Source organism: Macaca fascicularis, chromosome X (assembly GCF_037993035.2).
Source record: "Macaca fascicularis isolate 582-1 chromosome X, T2T-MFA8v1.1".
Lineage (NCBI taxonomy): Eukaryota > Metazoa > Chordata > Mammalia > Primates > Cercopithecidae > Macaca > Macaca fascicularis.
Window position 1 is genome coordinate 7,529,828 of NC_088395.1, and position 12,725 is coordinate 7,542,552.

General features: G+C 38.1%; 1 protein-coding gene across 20 annotated transcripts in view; it reads right to left on the bottom strand.

Moving 5' to 3' along the window:
• The window catches only part of PNPLA4 (patatin like domain 4, phospholipase and triacylglycerol lipase), a 240,177-nt gene that overhangs the window by 204,570 nt on the left and 22,882 nt on the right, over positions 1-12,725 (bottom strand). For 14 of the 20 annotated variants that reach the window (XR_010584360.1, XR_012429967.1, XR_010584361.1 and 11 more), the window contains exon 6: positions 9,943-10,095. Coding sequence is in view for 17 of the 20 variants with exons in the window: in XM_074029463.1 (XP_073885564.1) it covers positions 9,943-10,095 (153 nt within the window). In the remaining 3 variants the exon portion in view is untranslated. Of the gene's footprint in view, positions 1-241; positions 719-6,730; positions 8,670-9,342; positions 9,419-9,942; positions 10,096-12,725 lie in introns of those variants that run through there. The other 6 variants (XM_005592919.5, XM_074029464.1, XM_065538466.2 and 3 more) reach the window with 5 other exon arrangements.

Sequence of the window (12,725 nt, forward strand, 5' to 3'; positions counted from 1 at the left end):
GAGCTTACAAAATGGTGCAATTTCGGCCAACAGTAATGATTCCAGTATTTTGTTCATTTTATTAGTTTTTCTTTTTCTTTGTTGCTGCATTTTCTAAGTCTTGCAGAATGGTGTGTGGAATAGCAGAGATGTCAGGCACACGAGCCTTATCCCTGATTTAATGGAAATGCTCCCATGCTTCATGACCCAGAATGAGGCTTGCCATTTGATTGTGAGTTTTTAAAAGGTATTTTATTGAAACTTCTTTTTATTCTTGAGTATAGCTATTTTATTAATCTATCATGCATATTGAAAGAAGAGCATTTTCAAAAGGATGGTCTGCTTTGACTGAATAAAACCAGAAAAGGGCAGTGTTGTGTCTACAAAAGAACTGTATGGGGATGATGCCAATCTCTCTGATATAACACCTGGAGCATTACAAACAGTCCTCACAACATCAAAAAAGACTTTTAAAATTTATTATTATTTTTATTATTATCTATAATTTTACATTATTTGTGCCAAAAGCATATTAAACTAATCCAAAAGGAAAGGTTTCTAAAGATCAGTCCCAATAGCACTAGTACCATCAGACAAAACAAAACTACTGTGAGCTAATATCTGCAACAATGTCTTCAAAACAGCAGCTGGGCCATCATGGCACAATCCTGTAATCCCAGTACTTTGGGAGGCCAAGGTGGGAGGATCCCTTGAATCCCTCCAGGAGTTCAAGACCAACCTGGAAAACACAGCAACACCCCATCTCTACCAAAAAAAAAAAAAAAAAAAAAAAAAAAAAAAAAAATTCTTTCTTTCTTTCTTTTTTTTTTTTATCAGTTGGGTGTAGTGGCATGCACCTATAATCCCAGCTACTCAGAAGGCTGAGGCAGGATAATCATTTGAGCTCAGGAGTTCAAGGTTACAGTGAGCTATGCATTCACTGCATAGTGTCACTGCACTCCAGCCTCAGTGATAGAGCAAGATCCTATTTCTAAAACTTAAAAAAAAAAACAAGAAAAAAGGCAGCTGATTATGATTGAGCAGGCATAATCCATATCAAAGTCATTGAAGATGTGCATTACAATAGTAAAAATACAATAACTTCCCAGCAAATGGCAATAAACCTCTTGAGGAAATAAAGTCATTTTTTGAATTAATGCAAGGATACCATTGGGAGTGAGGATGGCACTGATCCTGCTATGCTTTTTGTGAGGCCATCTTCCCCATTAGTCTATAGCACCATAGACTATTTTATTCTACTTAATTTTGTAATTTAATAAAATCCCCATTTTTAACCTTGTTTATTGACTCATTTACTTGTTACTGCTTTCTCGCCCAGTACAACAAATATTCCCTTAAGTCAGGAACCTGCTTTATTTGTTCACATCTACATATCAAGTATGTAGCACAAATCCTGGCACATAGTAAATTCTCAATAAATATGTATGGAATAGACCAGAAAGCAATGATTAAATACCTTCTTTCTGACCCTTCTAATACATAGAAATACTTTGCAAATCACTAATATTTTGAAATGTACATTAAAACTACATTGGTACCCTCTCAATCTTCCCAGTTATAGTCAATAATTTAATTACACCATTTAAGATGACAAGGAGGCTAACCAGTAAATTGTAGCCACTAAGCAAATGTGATAGATCAATATGGAACATGGATTGAAGAAAGATCTTTATGCAAAGTATTTTACAATGTTGATTGCATATTCTAACTCCATATGCATTCTTTTTTTAACAGTAAGTTAATTATACTTCACTGACAGAGATAGTGAAGGTATTGTAAACCACAAAAATATAATATAGTGTATACTGTTGTTATATAAAATAACAACAAATGAAAATGAAATCAATTGCACTTTTTCATGCTAGTAGCCTGGTGTACTAAATTGTTCAAGGACAATCTAGCCAACTGATTTTATGTTTATTGTTGCAAGGTGACAATGATCTATGTTAGATATAAAGTATTTGCACACTTACAGGTATATTTACTTTATCTTATTGTCCACAATGTGGCTAAAAAATAAGAATACTTTTTGGTTTATATAACTAATTGATTAAAGAATTTCATTATGGAATGACTATCACCATTTAAGTAGCTTTATATAGATGAAATACATAAACTAAGGAATTTTTATTCATAGCACTCATAGAAAATAATCATGCTTTTGAGTAGAAATAATTTCTATGAGATATTCTGTAGCCATAAATTTAAATAAAACATATCTAAGACTTAGGAGAAAGAAAAGGAAATTATTTAAAATAAAGTACTAATTATTTTTGGATGTCATATTTTTTATAAAATCTTTTAAACACAAGTTGAGAATTTCAGTGTCTGTGTTGTTCTAAGTTTGCATTAGAATGTTTTCAAACTGCAGACTGTTATCCATTAGTGATTGTGAAATTATTTAAGTGTAGCATGACAATTTTTACAAATAAAAATGGAATAAAAACCTCAAAAAGCATTACACATAATAAAAGTGTTTCATAAAAATTATTTTTATTTATGAGTATGTATTTACATATTTATATTTGCACATGTACGCCTATATGCATATGGAAATATATGTGTAAAATATGTGCATATATTTATTGGATTACCTTATAAAACAGGTCAGGCCAGGCGCGGTGGCTCATGCCTGTAATCCCAGCACTTTGGGAGGCCAAGGTGGGCAGATCACTTGAGGTTAGGAGTTTGAGACCAGCCCGGCCAACATGGTGAAACTCTGCCTCTACTAAAAATAAAACAGGTCATATTCAAGAAAGATTGGAAGTCATTGAAGAAAATGTTGTACCAAACATTAGAATACATAGGTGGCTATAACATGCAACCAAAATGTATTCAGTTCTTAGTGTGTGAGGAGGATTTTACAAAGACTGTCAGCTAAAAACAACTTCATGGTGAAATGTAAGGAATGATAATGTGATAAGCCATTTGATCTCCTTCAGCTCCTCCTCTCAGTTTCTGAGCGTTAAGGATGTATTTGAAGGCGAACACTCCTACTCTTTTACCCCACACATAAGTTCTAGTTAAGCACCAGGTTCCTAGTTGGGAGACAGATGACAACCTCTCCTGTTTTAAAGACACATGTCAAAGCTGCGTATCTGTAAATGACAACCTAATCAAAGCCCCTTTATGTTTCCTTTTAATGCTTACTTTAGGAGGAAAGACCTAGGTACCCTAAAACAAGCACAACTGTACTGTCCTATACAGGGATTTTTTAACATAAGAAAGTAATAAAGAAATAATTGTTAAGTCCTCATCTGCTTTTTCACCAGTTGTTGGGCAGTTATTTATGTACAGTTCATCTTTGAACAATATGGGGGTTGGGGTGCTGACTTCCCCGTCCACCACTCCTGTGGTCAAAAATTCACACATAACTTTTGACTCTCCCAAAATGTAACTACTAAGAGCCTACTATTGACTGGAAGCTTTACTAATAACATAAACAGTCAGTTAAGACATGCCTTGTATGTTATATGAATTATACACTGTATTCTCACAATCAAGTAAGCTAGAGAAAAGAAAATATTAAGAAAATCACAAGGAAGATAAAATATATTCACTGTTTACTTAGTGAAAGTGGATCATCATAAGGGTTTTTGTCCTCATCTTCACACTGACTGGGCTGAGGAGGTGGAGGAAGAGGAGGGGTTGGTCTTGTCTCAGGGGTGGCAGAGGCAGAAGACGTAGAGGAAGTGGAAGGGGAGGCAGGCACACTTGGTGTAATGTTTACTGAAAAAATCCACAAGGACCCTCATAGTTCAAACTCGTTTTGTTCAAGGGTCAAGTGTACATCGACTCTAAGTGGGGTCCTTTAGCAGCAAGTAATAGACCCTGGCTGTGTTAAGTCACACAGAGCAGGTACTGGAAGGATATGATATCAACAGTTCCTATTATTGGCAGCTGGTAGGAGAACGGGCTTCTAAAACTCAGCTATTTGGCATCAAGTTGGCCATCCTAGGTCACTGTGGTTGCCACTGTTTCTAAGGTGACATTGACTTTCCTCAATCATTCTCTGTTCCATAGTGGCTTCCTTTTCAGGCACTGGTCAGGTGATCAGAGTCCATTTTCCAGTGGCGTGACCCAAACCTTAGGTCCTCAGGGATACGTGCCCTTGCTTCTGCCATATAAGGTTGCAATGGTTTCCCACTAACTATTGCACTAGTGCTGGTTGTAGGCTGGATAACTGCAGGGGTTACCCCAATTTCATGCACATTCTTCCCTATCCCCATCACATGGCAGCAAATCCATCTTCCCTTGACAAGTACAATAAGATCATCCATTACCAGGATTCTGTTCAGCCAGTAGAAGGAGCAACCAGAAATGGCAAAGTAGAACAGATCTTTTCCCTCACTGGGAGTGACTGGCACTAGTAAGCCCCTTAGATTTGAAATTGTCAAGAAATAGTTCTGACTGAGGTTGATCAGTAGAGCTAAATTGCCTAGTTCCATGACCTTGCCAGGAACCAAGTTTTGGGGTTGATGTGTCCGCAGTGTCGATAAGCCCAGTGATCACTCCTTCGACCATTTTACCTTCTTCCTGGAGTAACTTCAGGATGTGAACGTGTGTCATCCTGAGCCTTTCCTCCAGGGGGTCCTCTTGTGAGTGATGGGTGTCCAGGTGAGTGGTGGGTGAGGGGGTAATAGTGAAGTCCCTGTCTTGGCTAGCAACAGACACCGGCACATCTCACTGTCGGACAAAAGGAGAAGCAGCCACCATAAACCTTCCTCAAGCTTCCTGGCCCTTTCACATTGCTTGTGTGGCCTGAATTATCTCACATGTTTGTTTTCTTGGTTGCTCAGGTGAACTCCGTGAAGGGAGGGATCCACAAAAGTGTCCGGTAGACTCTTTGCATGGCCCAAGTTCAATCTTGCAAGGGACAGTTTATGAATCAGGGACCCACCTGCAGGGTCATGAGCTTGGCCATAGCTGGAAGGTCATGTTGCAAAGCCATTGAACCCATCAAGGGAGGGCTGATATTCTTGGACTGCCTGGAGCTGTGGGGCTTTCCAAAAGAGTAGAGTACCCATATGCACTTTACTAGGTCTGCCCACAAAAGTGGATCTGACTATATAAATGTTAAAGAGCATTTATAAACTCAGTGAAATCGAGCATTACATAAATGCTGTTTCATCTCGGCACAGTTAAAACGCAGCTGCTGTGACATGTTTTAGGTATTGCATATGTACATACATATATATGTGCAAGTATGTTCATATTCATGTTTTTCACAAATTATCTTATTTCAAGATTAAGTTGGATGTGATATTATGACTTGTACATGACTATGTACTCACACATGCTTTCTAAAGTATGAATAAAATTAAATCATATTTTGCCCCTCTAAGTCAGTCAAAATGGGGAAATTATACTGAGTTAGCGGATATGTGCGAGGAAAAATAAACGTGTGTTATCATTAAGTAAGCAGAGCTTCGAGTTGTGCAGTTAGAGAAAAACTGAAGTGCAGAACTAAGCAAATAAATGGTGAATTCTGCCCAAGGAAACTGTCAATTTGCAAATCAGAATCATGATAACTGTCTAAAAATCTGTACACTTTTCATGAACTGCAATAATTGCCTTCCTTCCTACTTTGAGTTATTTAGATAATTACTTCAACTTCTGATTTTATTTTGCTATCATGTAGACAAAATTTAGGCAAGAAAAATCCCAAAACACTGATCTTCCATAGTTAGGCTCCTCAATTGTAAAAGTAATAGACTGGATCCAAAAACTTTTTACAACTAATATTTATAAACATGTTTTTATGTAATTGTATTTCTCTTTTTTAATCCTCAAAAAAATTAAAAGCATAATCACTAATATCTGCGTGTTTTGAGTGCTCATGTTTGTTTAGAATCAAAATTCAATGCCCAGAGTGGTGTGACTGTATCTTTGCAAGCTTCTGGTATACACACCCCGCACCTGATACTGAGAACCCAGAATTAACAGGTTTTTTTCTTTCCTTTTTTAATATATGGCTTGTTCCTTTAGAGCACTGTTTAACTTCAAAACCAAATCTATTTTCTCTAATTGTCAATAGAAGGAGTTGGTTACCATAGTTACAAAGTAAAGCGTGTTATTGAAAAGAAGAAAAGGAAGACTAATGACATTTTTAATGACAGATTCCAAGATATAAGGAAATTGCCCCCACAGAGAATTGGGAATGTATCAAGCCGCCAATCACAGTAATTATCCTGCAAACATATCAGTATCTGGGTCAGAAAGTCCTTTCAGATTTTCTACATGCCAGTTCTACAATGCCTCAAAATTTTGATCCCACAAGTAAGGCAGATCCTGTTGTGAATGCCTGTTTTCAATGAGTATGGCTGCATGAGCACACACTCCAGCAAAGATAAGCAGAGTGTGCTTGGGAGCATGCTCACAGGAGAATTGGCGCACCAGCCCCAGAGAGTGCCTAGTGTGTACCAAGTATGCGTTTCATTATACCGCTGTATTTCTCTCATGCAGGAAAGTTGCTGCAGACTGATATGTCAATGATCTTACAATATTTTTAAAGTACCATCACCTGGGTGATAAATTAATCTTTACAACAAATCCCCATGACAGAAGTTTACCTATAACAAACCTGCACACATACCCCTGAACTTAAAATAAAAGTTAAAAAGAAAAGTACCATCCACCCACAGGGTCAAATACATATATAGTCAATACCAGACACTTCAAAAAAGTCTTATGCAATGAGATTTTGTTTTGCAGCTTAAATTTCTTCAAGTTAAGGGTACATCAATAAGGAATTTATTGAAATACAGTGTATCATACAAACAGAATATTCACACAAAATGATCAAAGGAAGGGGTAAGGATAAAAGTATTAAAACTGAAAATTTACCTAGTGAATAAGTGGACATAACAATTGAGAATCTATCCACTTCATGTCACTTATGGAAACAACACATTAAGATTAAACCTCATGTTAGCTAGAGTAGGAGAAACTACATACCACAGGGACCATCATTATTCTAGAGTGGGTCTGTGCAGAACGCCTCAAAAAGAGGCCATCTTTGGTGTTTATGTGCTAAAAAATTGTGTATTTTGCCTTCTGAGAACCATAAAATTGACTCAAAAATAGTTTCAAAGGGCAAAAGGGAAAATGAATGACAATTGAAGACATGGAATTAAATTGGTTTGTCTCTAACTGCCTCGTAGTAATCAAGGGTTCATACTTGGCAAAATCTCATAAAAACAGATTTAGGATTTAAGACAGTGTAAGTAAATTAGTACAAGCCCATACACAAGTCCTCAAAGTGATGGAGAACTACTCAGAAAGTAAAAGACCTGGGATCAGTATATGATTTAAAAATGAGAAGTGAATGATTATTCTGGATTTAATTCTTATTTACTAGGCTACCTGGTTCTTTGTGTTTAGTAATATTTTATCTATTTAAGTTCCCACAATAGATATATCCAATATATAGAACAATAGCTAAATACTCAGAGAGGTATGGCCTTGGAGAGAGAGAGAGAGAATGAATGACAACCAGCCTGATAATCTCCTAAACTGGGGGGGGGGGGTGGTTTAGAGGAGGAAGATGAGAGGGGATAAGCCTCTTCAAAATCTCCTAGGTTTCTGGATATCTGCCCTTAACTGCACTGGGAGCAACTGCACACACCTGTGGAAAGCAAACTGCTATGGTTTGGCTGTGTCCCCACCCAAATCTCATGTTGAAGTGTAGCTCCCACAATTCCCACATGTTGTGGGGGGGACCCAGTGGGAGGTAATTAAATCATGGAGGCAGGTCTTTCCCATGCTATTTTCATGATAGTGAATAAGTCTCAAGAGATCTGGTGGTTTTATAAAGGGGAGTTTCCCTGCACAAGTTTTCTTCTCTTGTCTGCTGTCATGTGAGACATGCCTTTCACCTTTCACCACGATTGTGAGGCCTCCCCAGTTATGTGGAACTGTGAGTCCATTAAACCTCTTTCTTTTGTAAATTGCCCAGTCTCAGGTATGTCTTTCTCAGCAGTGTGAAAATGGACTAATACACAAACCTTTGTTCCTCCAGTCCTGATCAAAGGTCTTTAACCATGAGTCACCTATTTCTCAAATCCTTCCTCTCCTACCCTGTGGCCTGGGTCAGCCTGAGAGCCTAGTTCCTTCAGTTCCAGAGCTACAGGGATACAGCTAAGTCATGGAAACACCCATGCTTCATGTCAAGATCATGCCACACATTCTCCATGGCACCTAAGTGGTGGCCCTCCATTTTCCATGTTCCTCAATTTACCCAAAGAGCCTATCCTCCTCTATTTTTTAAAGGACATGACAATTCACCAAAAATGATTCCTTATCACCTAAGTGTATCCTTCTTAATGACATTGTCAAATTCTAATGAAGTGCCTCTTACATCCTTGCACTAGGTAATAATTCAAATATTAAAAATAAACACAAATATTACAAGGAGTAATAATACAATTGAGAGTCTTGATAGATTTTCTAAAAAGGATTTGATTAGAAACTTCCATCAAAAACTGTCTGAAACATGTTTTGCATTATAAGCTTTTAAGCATTTTATTCAAACCAATTTTCTTTAAGTAAAAACTTAATAGTGTCATCAAAACCACATTGATACAGAGATTCCATTTTCCTCTTGCTTGGGGGAAAAAGGGCTTGGTTGAGTCTCACCAGGTTTGCCAGGGACAACTAGAATAAAAAGACTGAAATTTAAGCTCTAGGATATTGCAGTACAGGAAAATATACACTATTTTTATAATCTAGGTTTTCTTATCACAGATACAATTAGCAGTAACAAAAAAATCAGTAGGAAAAATTTAAACTTCAGAAGTTACCTCCACTGATACAGTAAAGGAGGGTTTCTCAGCCTTGGTACTGCTGACATTTGGGGCCACGACGTCTTAACTGTGTGATGGTCATGTGCACTGTAGGACGTTTAACACCATTCCTGGCCTCTACCCACCAGATGCCAGGGGCACAACTGGGACATGATAACCAAAAATGTCTGGGTACGATATCATCCCACATGGAAAACTATTAGACTAGATTAAGGGAATCAGTATTTTTATGTCAATTATTCATTTGGGTCCCTAAGTTTTTCTCGACTAGTTTTATATATTTCATTACTTCCATCTTTCTAAGCAAATAAATGGTTTTATTTAAAATTGCTCTGGGCCAGGCATGGTGGCTGAGGCCTGTAATCCCAGCACTTTGAGAGGCCAAGGCAGGCGGATCACTTGAGCCCAGGAGTTTGGGACCAGCCTAGGCAACACAGTGAGACTTTGTCTCTGCAAATAATTTTTTAAAAAGGTAGTCGGGTGTGGTGGCACGTGCCTGCAGTCCCAAGTACTTGGGAGGCTGAGGCGGCAAGATTACCTGGGCCTGGGTGGTCGAGGCTGCAGTGAGACATGATCTTGCCACTGTACTCCAGCCTAGGGGACAGAGCAACATCCTGTCTCAAAGAAGAAAAAAATTGCTCTGATATCCTACCAAGTTTATTGATGTGAAAAAGAAGTGACAGTTAATAAGCAGCAAAAACGGGCGGGTATGGTGCATGTCTGTAATCCTTTGGGAGGCCAAGATGGAAGAATCACTTGAGTCAGGGAGTTTGAGACCAGCCTGGGCAACCTAGTGAAACCCTGTCTCTACAAAAGATTAAAACAAAAATTAGCCCCGCGAGATGGTGCACATCTATAGTCCCAGCTACATGGCAGGCTAAGGTAGGAGGGGTGCTAAAAATAAAATAAAAATAAATAAAAATAAAAGCAGCAAAAAGACTTAATGCTGACAGTCCATAAGAACCCAAGTTCCTATGCCTGATACATGTTGTAAAGTATTAAACAATACACTAAAGAGAAGATGCAACCCCTACCTACAATTATCAATGAGCTTCCAGTGCTTGGGAAACACGTTGAAATCTGTGGAAATTTTTAGTAGATCAGGACTCTTCATATATCACTGAACATATTTACTCACCATGATATCCTGCTTGGCGATATTAACATACAGATCCAGCTGCCCTTTGTCCTGCGGGGAGATGTCCAGTCGTCCACTGAAGGGGGAGATGGTCACAGTCCGGCCGACGGGCAGGATGGGAAGAGCGTTGGTGAGGCCTCCGTCCACCCACTTCTGTGGAAAGAAACATCTCACATCAGCACATGTCAACAACACATCCCGCACAAAGAAAAGCAGATCCTAATAATATGTGTGCTTTGGATATGCTTTTAAATTGCTATTTTTGAGGACTAATCCCATTGGGGATCTGTTTTGGGGGTAAAACAAATCTTGGTACACATATCACTTACCAATATAAGAACAACTCTGGACAGAATTTAACTAGATTATTGTCTGTAAGACTTGAATTCTTACTGATTAGAGTGCATGCCTAAGAAGTCACGTGTAATTAGATTGGGGCTCATTATTCAATCAAACTAAAAAGTCAAATTTACCGTGGATGCTGAACAAAACATCCACCACCAGAGGAGGTTCCATTTTTATTATAAGAATTGGAAACTGGCATTTTCTGTGGCAAACTTAAAAAGTAAATACAGCAACTAGAAATGCTTCTAATTCCAAAGTGGTTCTTGTGCTCTTGAAGCAAGGGGCATGTCCTGAAGCCATAAGGAATGGGAGTGCTGCATCAAAGCATACATTCCTCAGTAGGCACTCAGTGCTCTCAAGCCCACCTCAAAGGGGAGTGAGTGATGGAGAAGGCGGAGGACAGAAGCCTCCCAAGGAAGAAAATGAAACAGTCTTGGGGCAATGAGGACGGACAATGAGGTGCTCAAGGTGTGTGCAGCCTCAGCCCCTAGCTCTACAGAAGTGCACGATGAGGAATGGTGACAGAAGAATCACACAGACAATATTCCTTCTGCTGTCTATTCCAAGGCCAAACAGTCTCAATGCAGCCATGATCTAATGTATTCACATGATCAGCCATAGCAATCAATAAACACAACACACATGGAAATAACGTCCAAATTGTCTAAGTTTATCTGTTATTAAAAGTAGCCTTCAGATAATATACAAGAAAAACCAAAAAGTCTGGTAACACTTGAAAGTCCTGTATGCAGGAATCTTCAGTGAAGTTTGTAAATTGAGTTGTGCTTGAATGTGTAAAATGAAATGCAGATAAAACAAATCTTTGTTATTCAACATAAAGATGGCAAGAGGAGGGAGAAAACAGGCCAAAATAAAATGTTCTCAACTCACTTAATACCATGCATTCATTTCTTCCAATGTGTCTTTTTCATGTCCTTCTTAATTGTGTTTATTTATTATTTCACCTTTTTTTTTTTTTTTTTGAGACAGAGTCTCGCTCTGTCGCACAGGCTGAACTGCAGTGGCGCCATCTTGGCTCACTGCAAGCTCCGCCTCCCGGGTTCACGCCATTCTCCTGCCTCAGCCTCCCGAGTAGCTGGGACTACAGGTGCCCACCACCACGCCTGGCTAATTTTTTGTATTTTTAGTAGAGATGGGGTTTCACCGTGTTAGCCAGGGTGGTCTCAATCTCCTGACATCGTGATCTGCCCACCTTGGCCTCCCGAAGTGCTGTGATTACAGGCATGAGTCACTGTACCCGGTCAATTGTGTTTATTTCTAAAGCTGGTGACAAAATGAGTGGTATTACATTATTTACAAAGGCTCTAGCCAGCCACGAACTCCTCCAAAGGAAATAAAAGTAAATAAATAAAAGATAAAAATGGGTTGAAAATTCCTTTTGACAGAATTGCATTTTGGTAGAGGAGAGAGTATAAGTAGATTGGATTAAAATAAAACTGACCTGTATAATTTGCATATTGTCATTATGTTTAAAAGAATATAAAGATTATGATCTGTGTATTACACATACTTATTCGTATGTGTATGTGTATATGCATGTATATATGTGTTTGTGTATGTGTGTTTATATATGTATGTATATGTACACATAAAATATAGCTGGTTATATAACTGTATTATCTAAAAGGGAGGTTTGCAAAAAAAGGCTCGAAAATATCTGATTCTGTCCCAGAACTTGCTTTTTTCCCTGATTTCTTTAGGTATAAATATCAAATTCTGGAATAGGATAATACCCAGAAGGGAAAAGAAAGACAGCTTCCAAAATTATTTCATATTGTCAACAGAAGCTGTCATCAATGATGTAAAAATTCATATAGGTTTCATCAAGAAAAATTAAAGATATGAAACTTTAAGTAACAGCTCTTCTGATTTATTCAACTTAATGAAAAGAAGGGCAATCTGGCTCATTAAATTGGAAAGTGTTCTAATTTACTGTGGGGTTAATGACTGCTGTTTCAGGGGATTGAAAATCCTTTTTCCAAATTTTGTTCACTCTTGTTAGCTTATTCTGATTAGATAAATGACAAGGGAAAATGTACAGCAGCTTATCAAACTACTTGATTAAACTTGCAATGATATCAGCTCCTTCTATAACCCTTGATGCTATAGCCCCACTACTCAGATATGCTAAATGTGGTACTTCTTACTCCTGATTTATGCTCTCATGAGCTGTATCACTCAGGACAATCACACATTCATTCGGGCATGCAGATTCCAGCAAAGTTTCTGGAAACAACTGTCACAACAACAAATATTCTTCAACCTCCAAATTAAAAGTAGAAACATTTTATATCTTGTGCTCTACTGATAGTTTAAAATCTTGCATAGTAAACACTTCTGTCCATGAATTCTCTGGCTGTTCACAACATATGGCTGTGAGTCATTCCCATCTTCTTGCTTCATGGGCAGCATTCTAC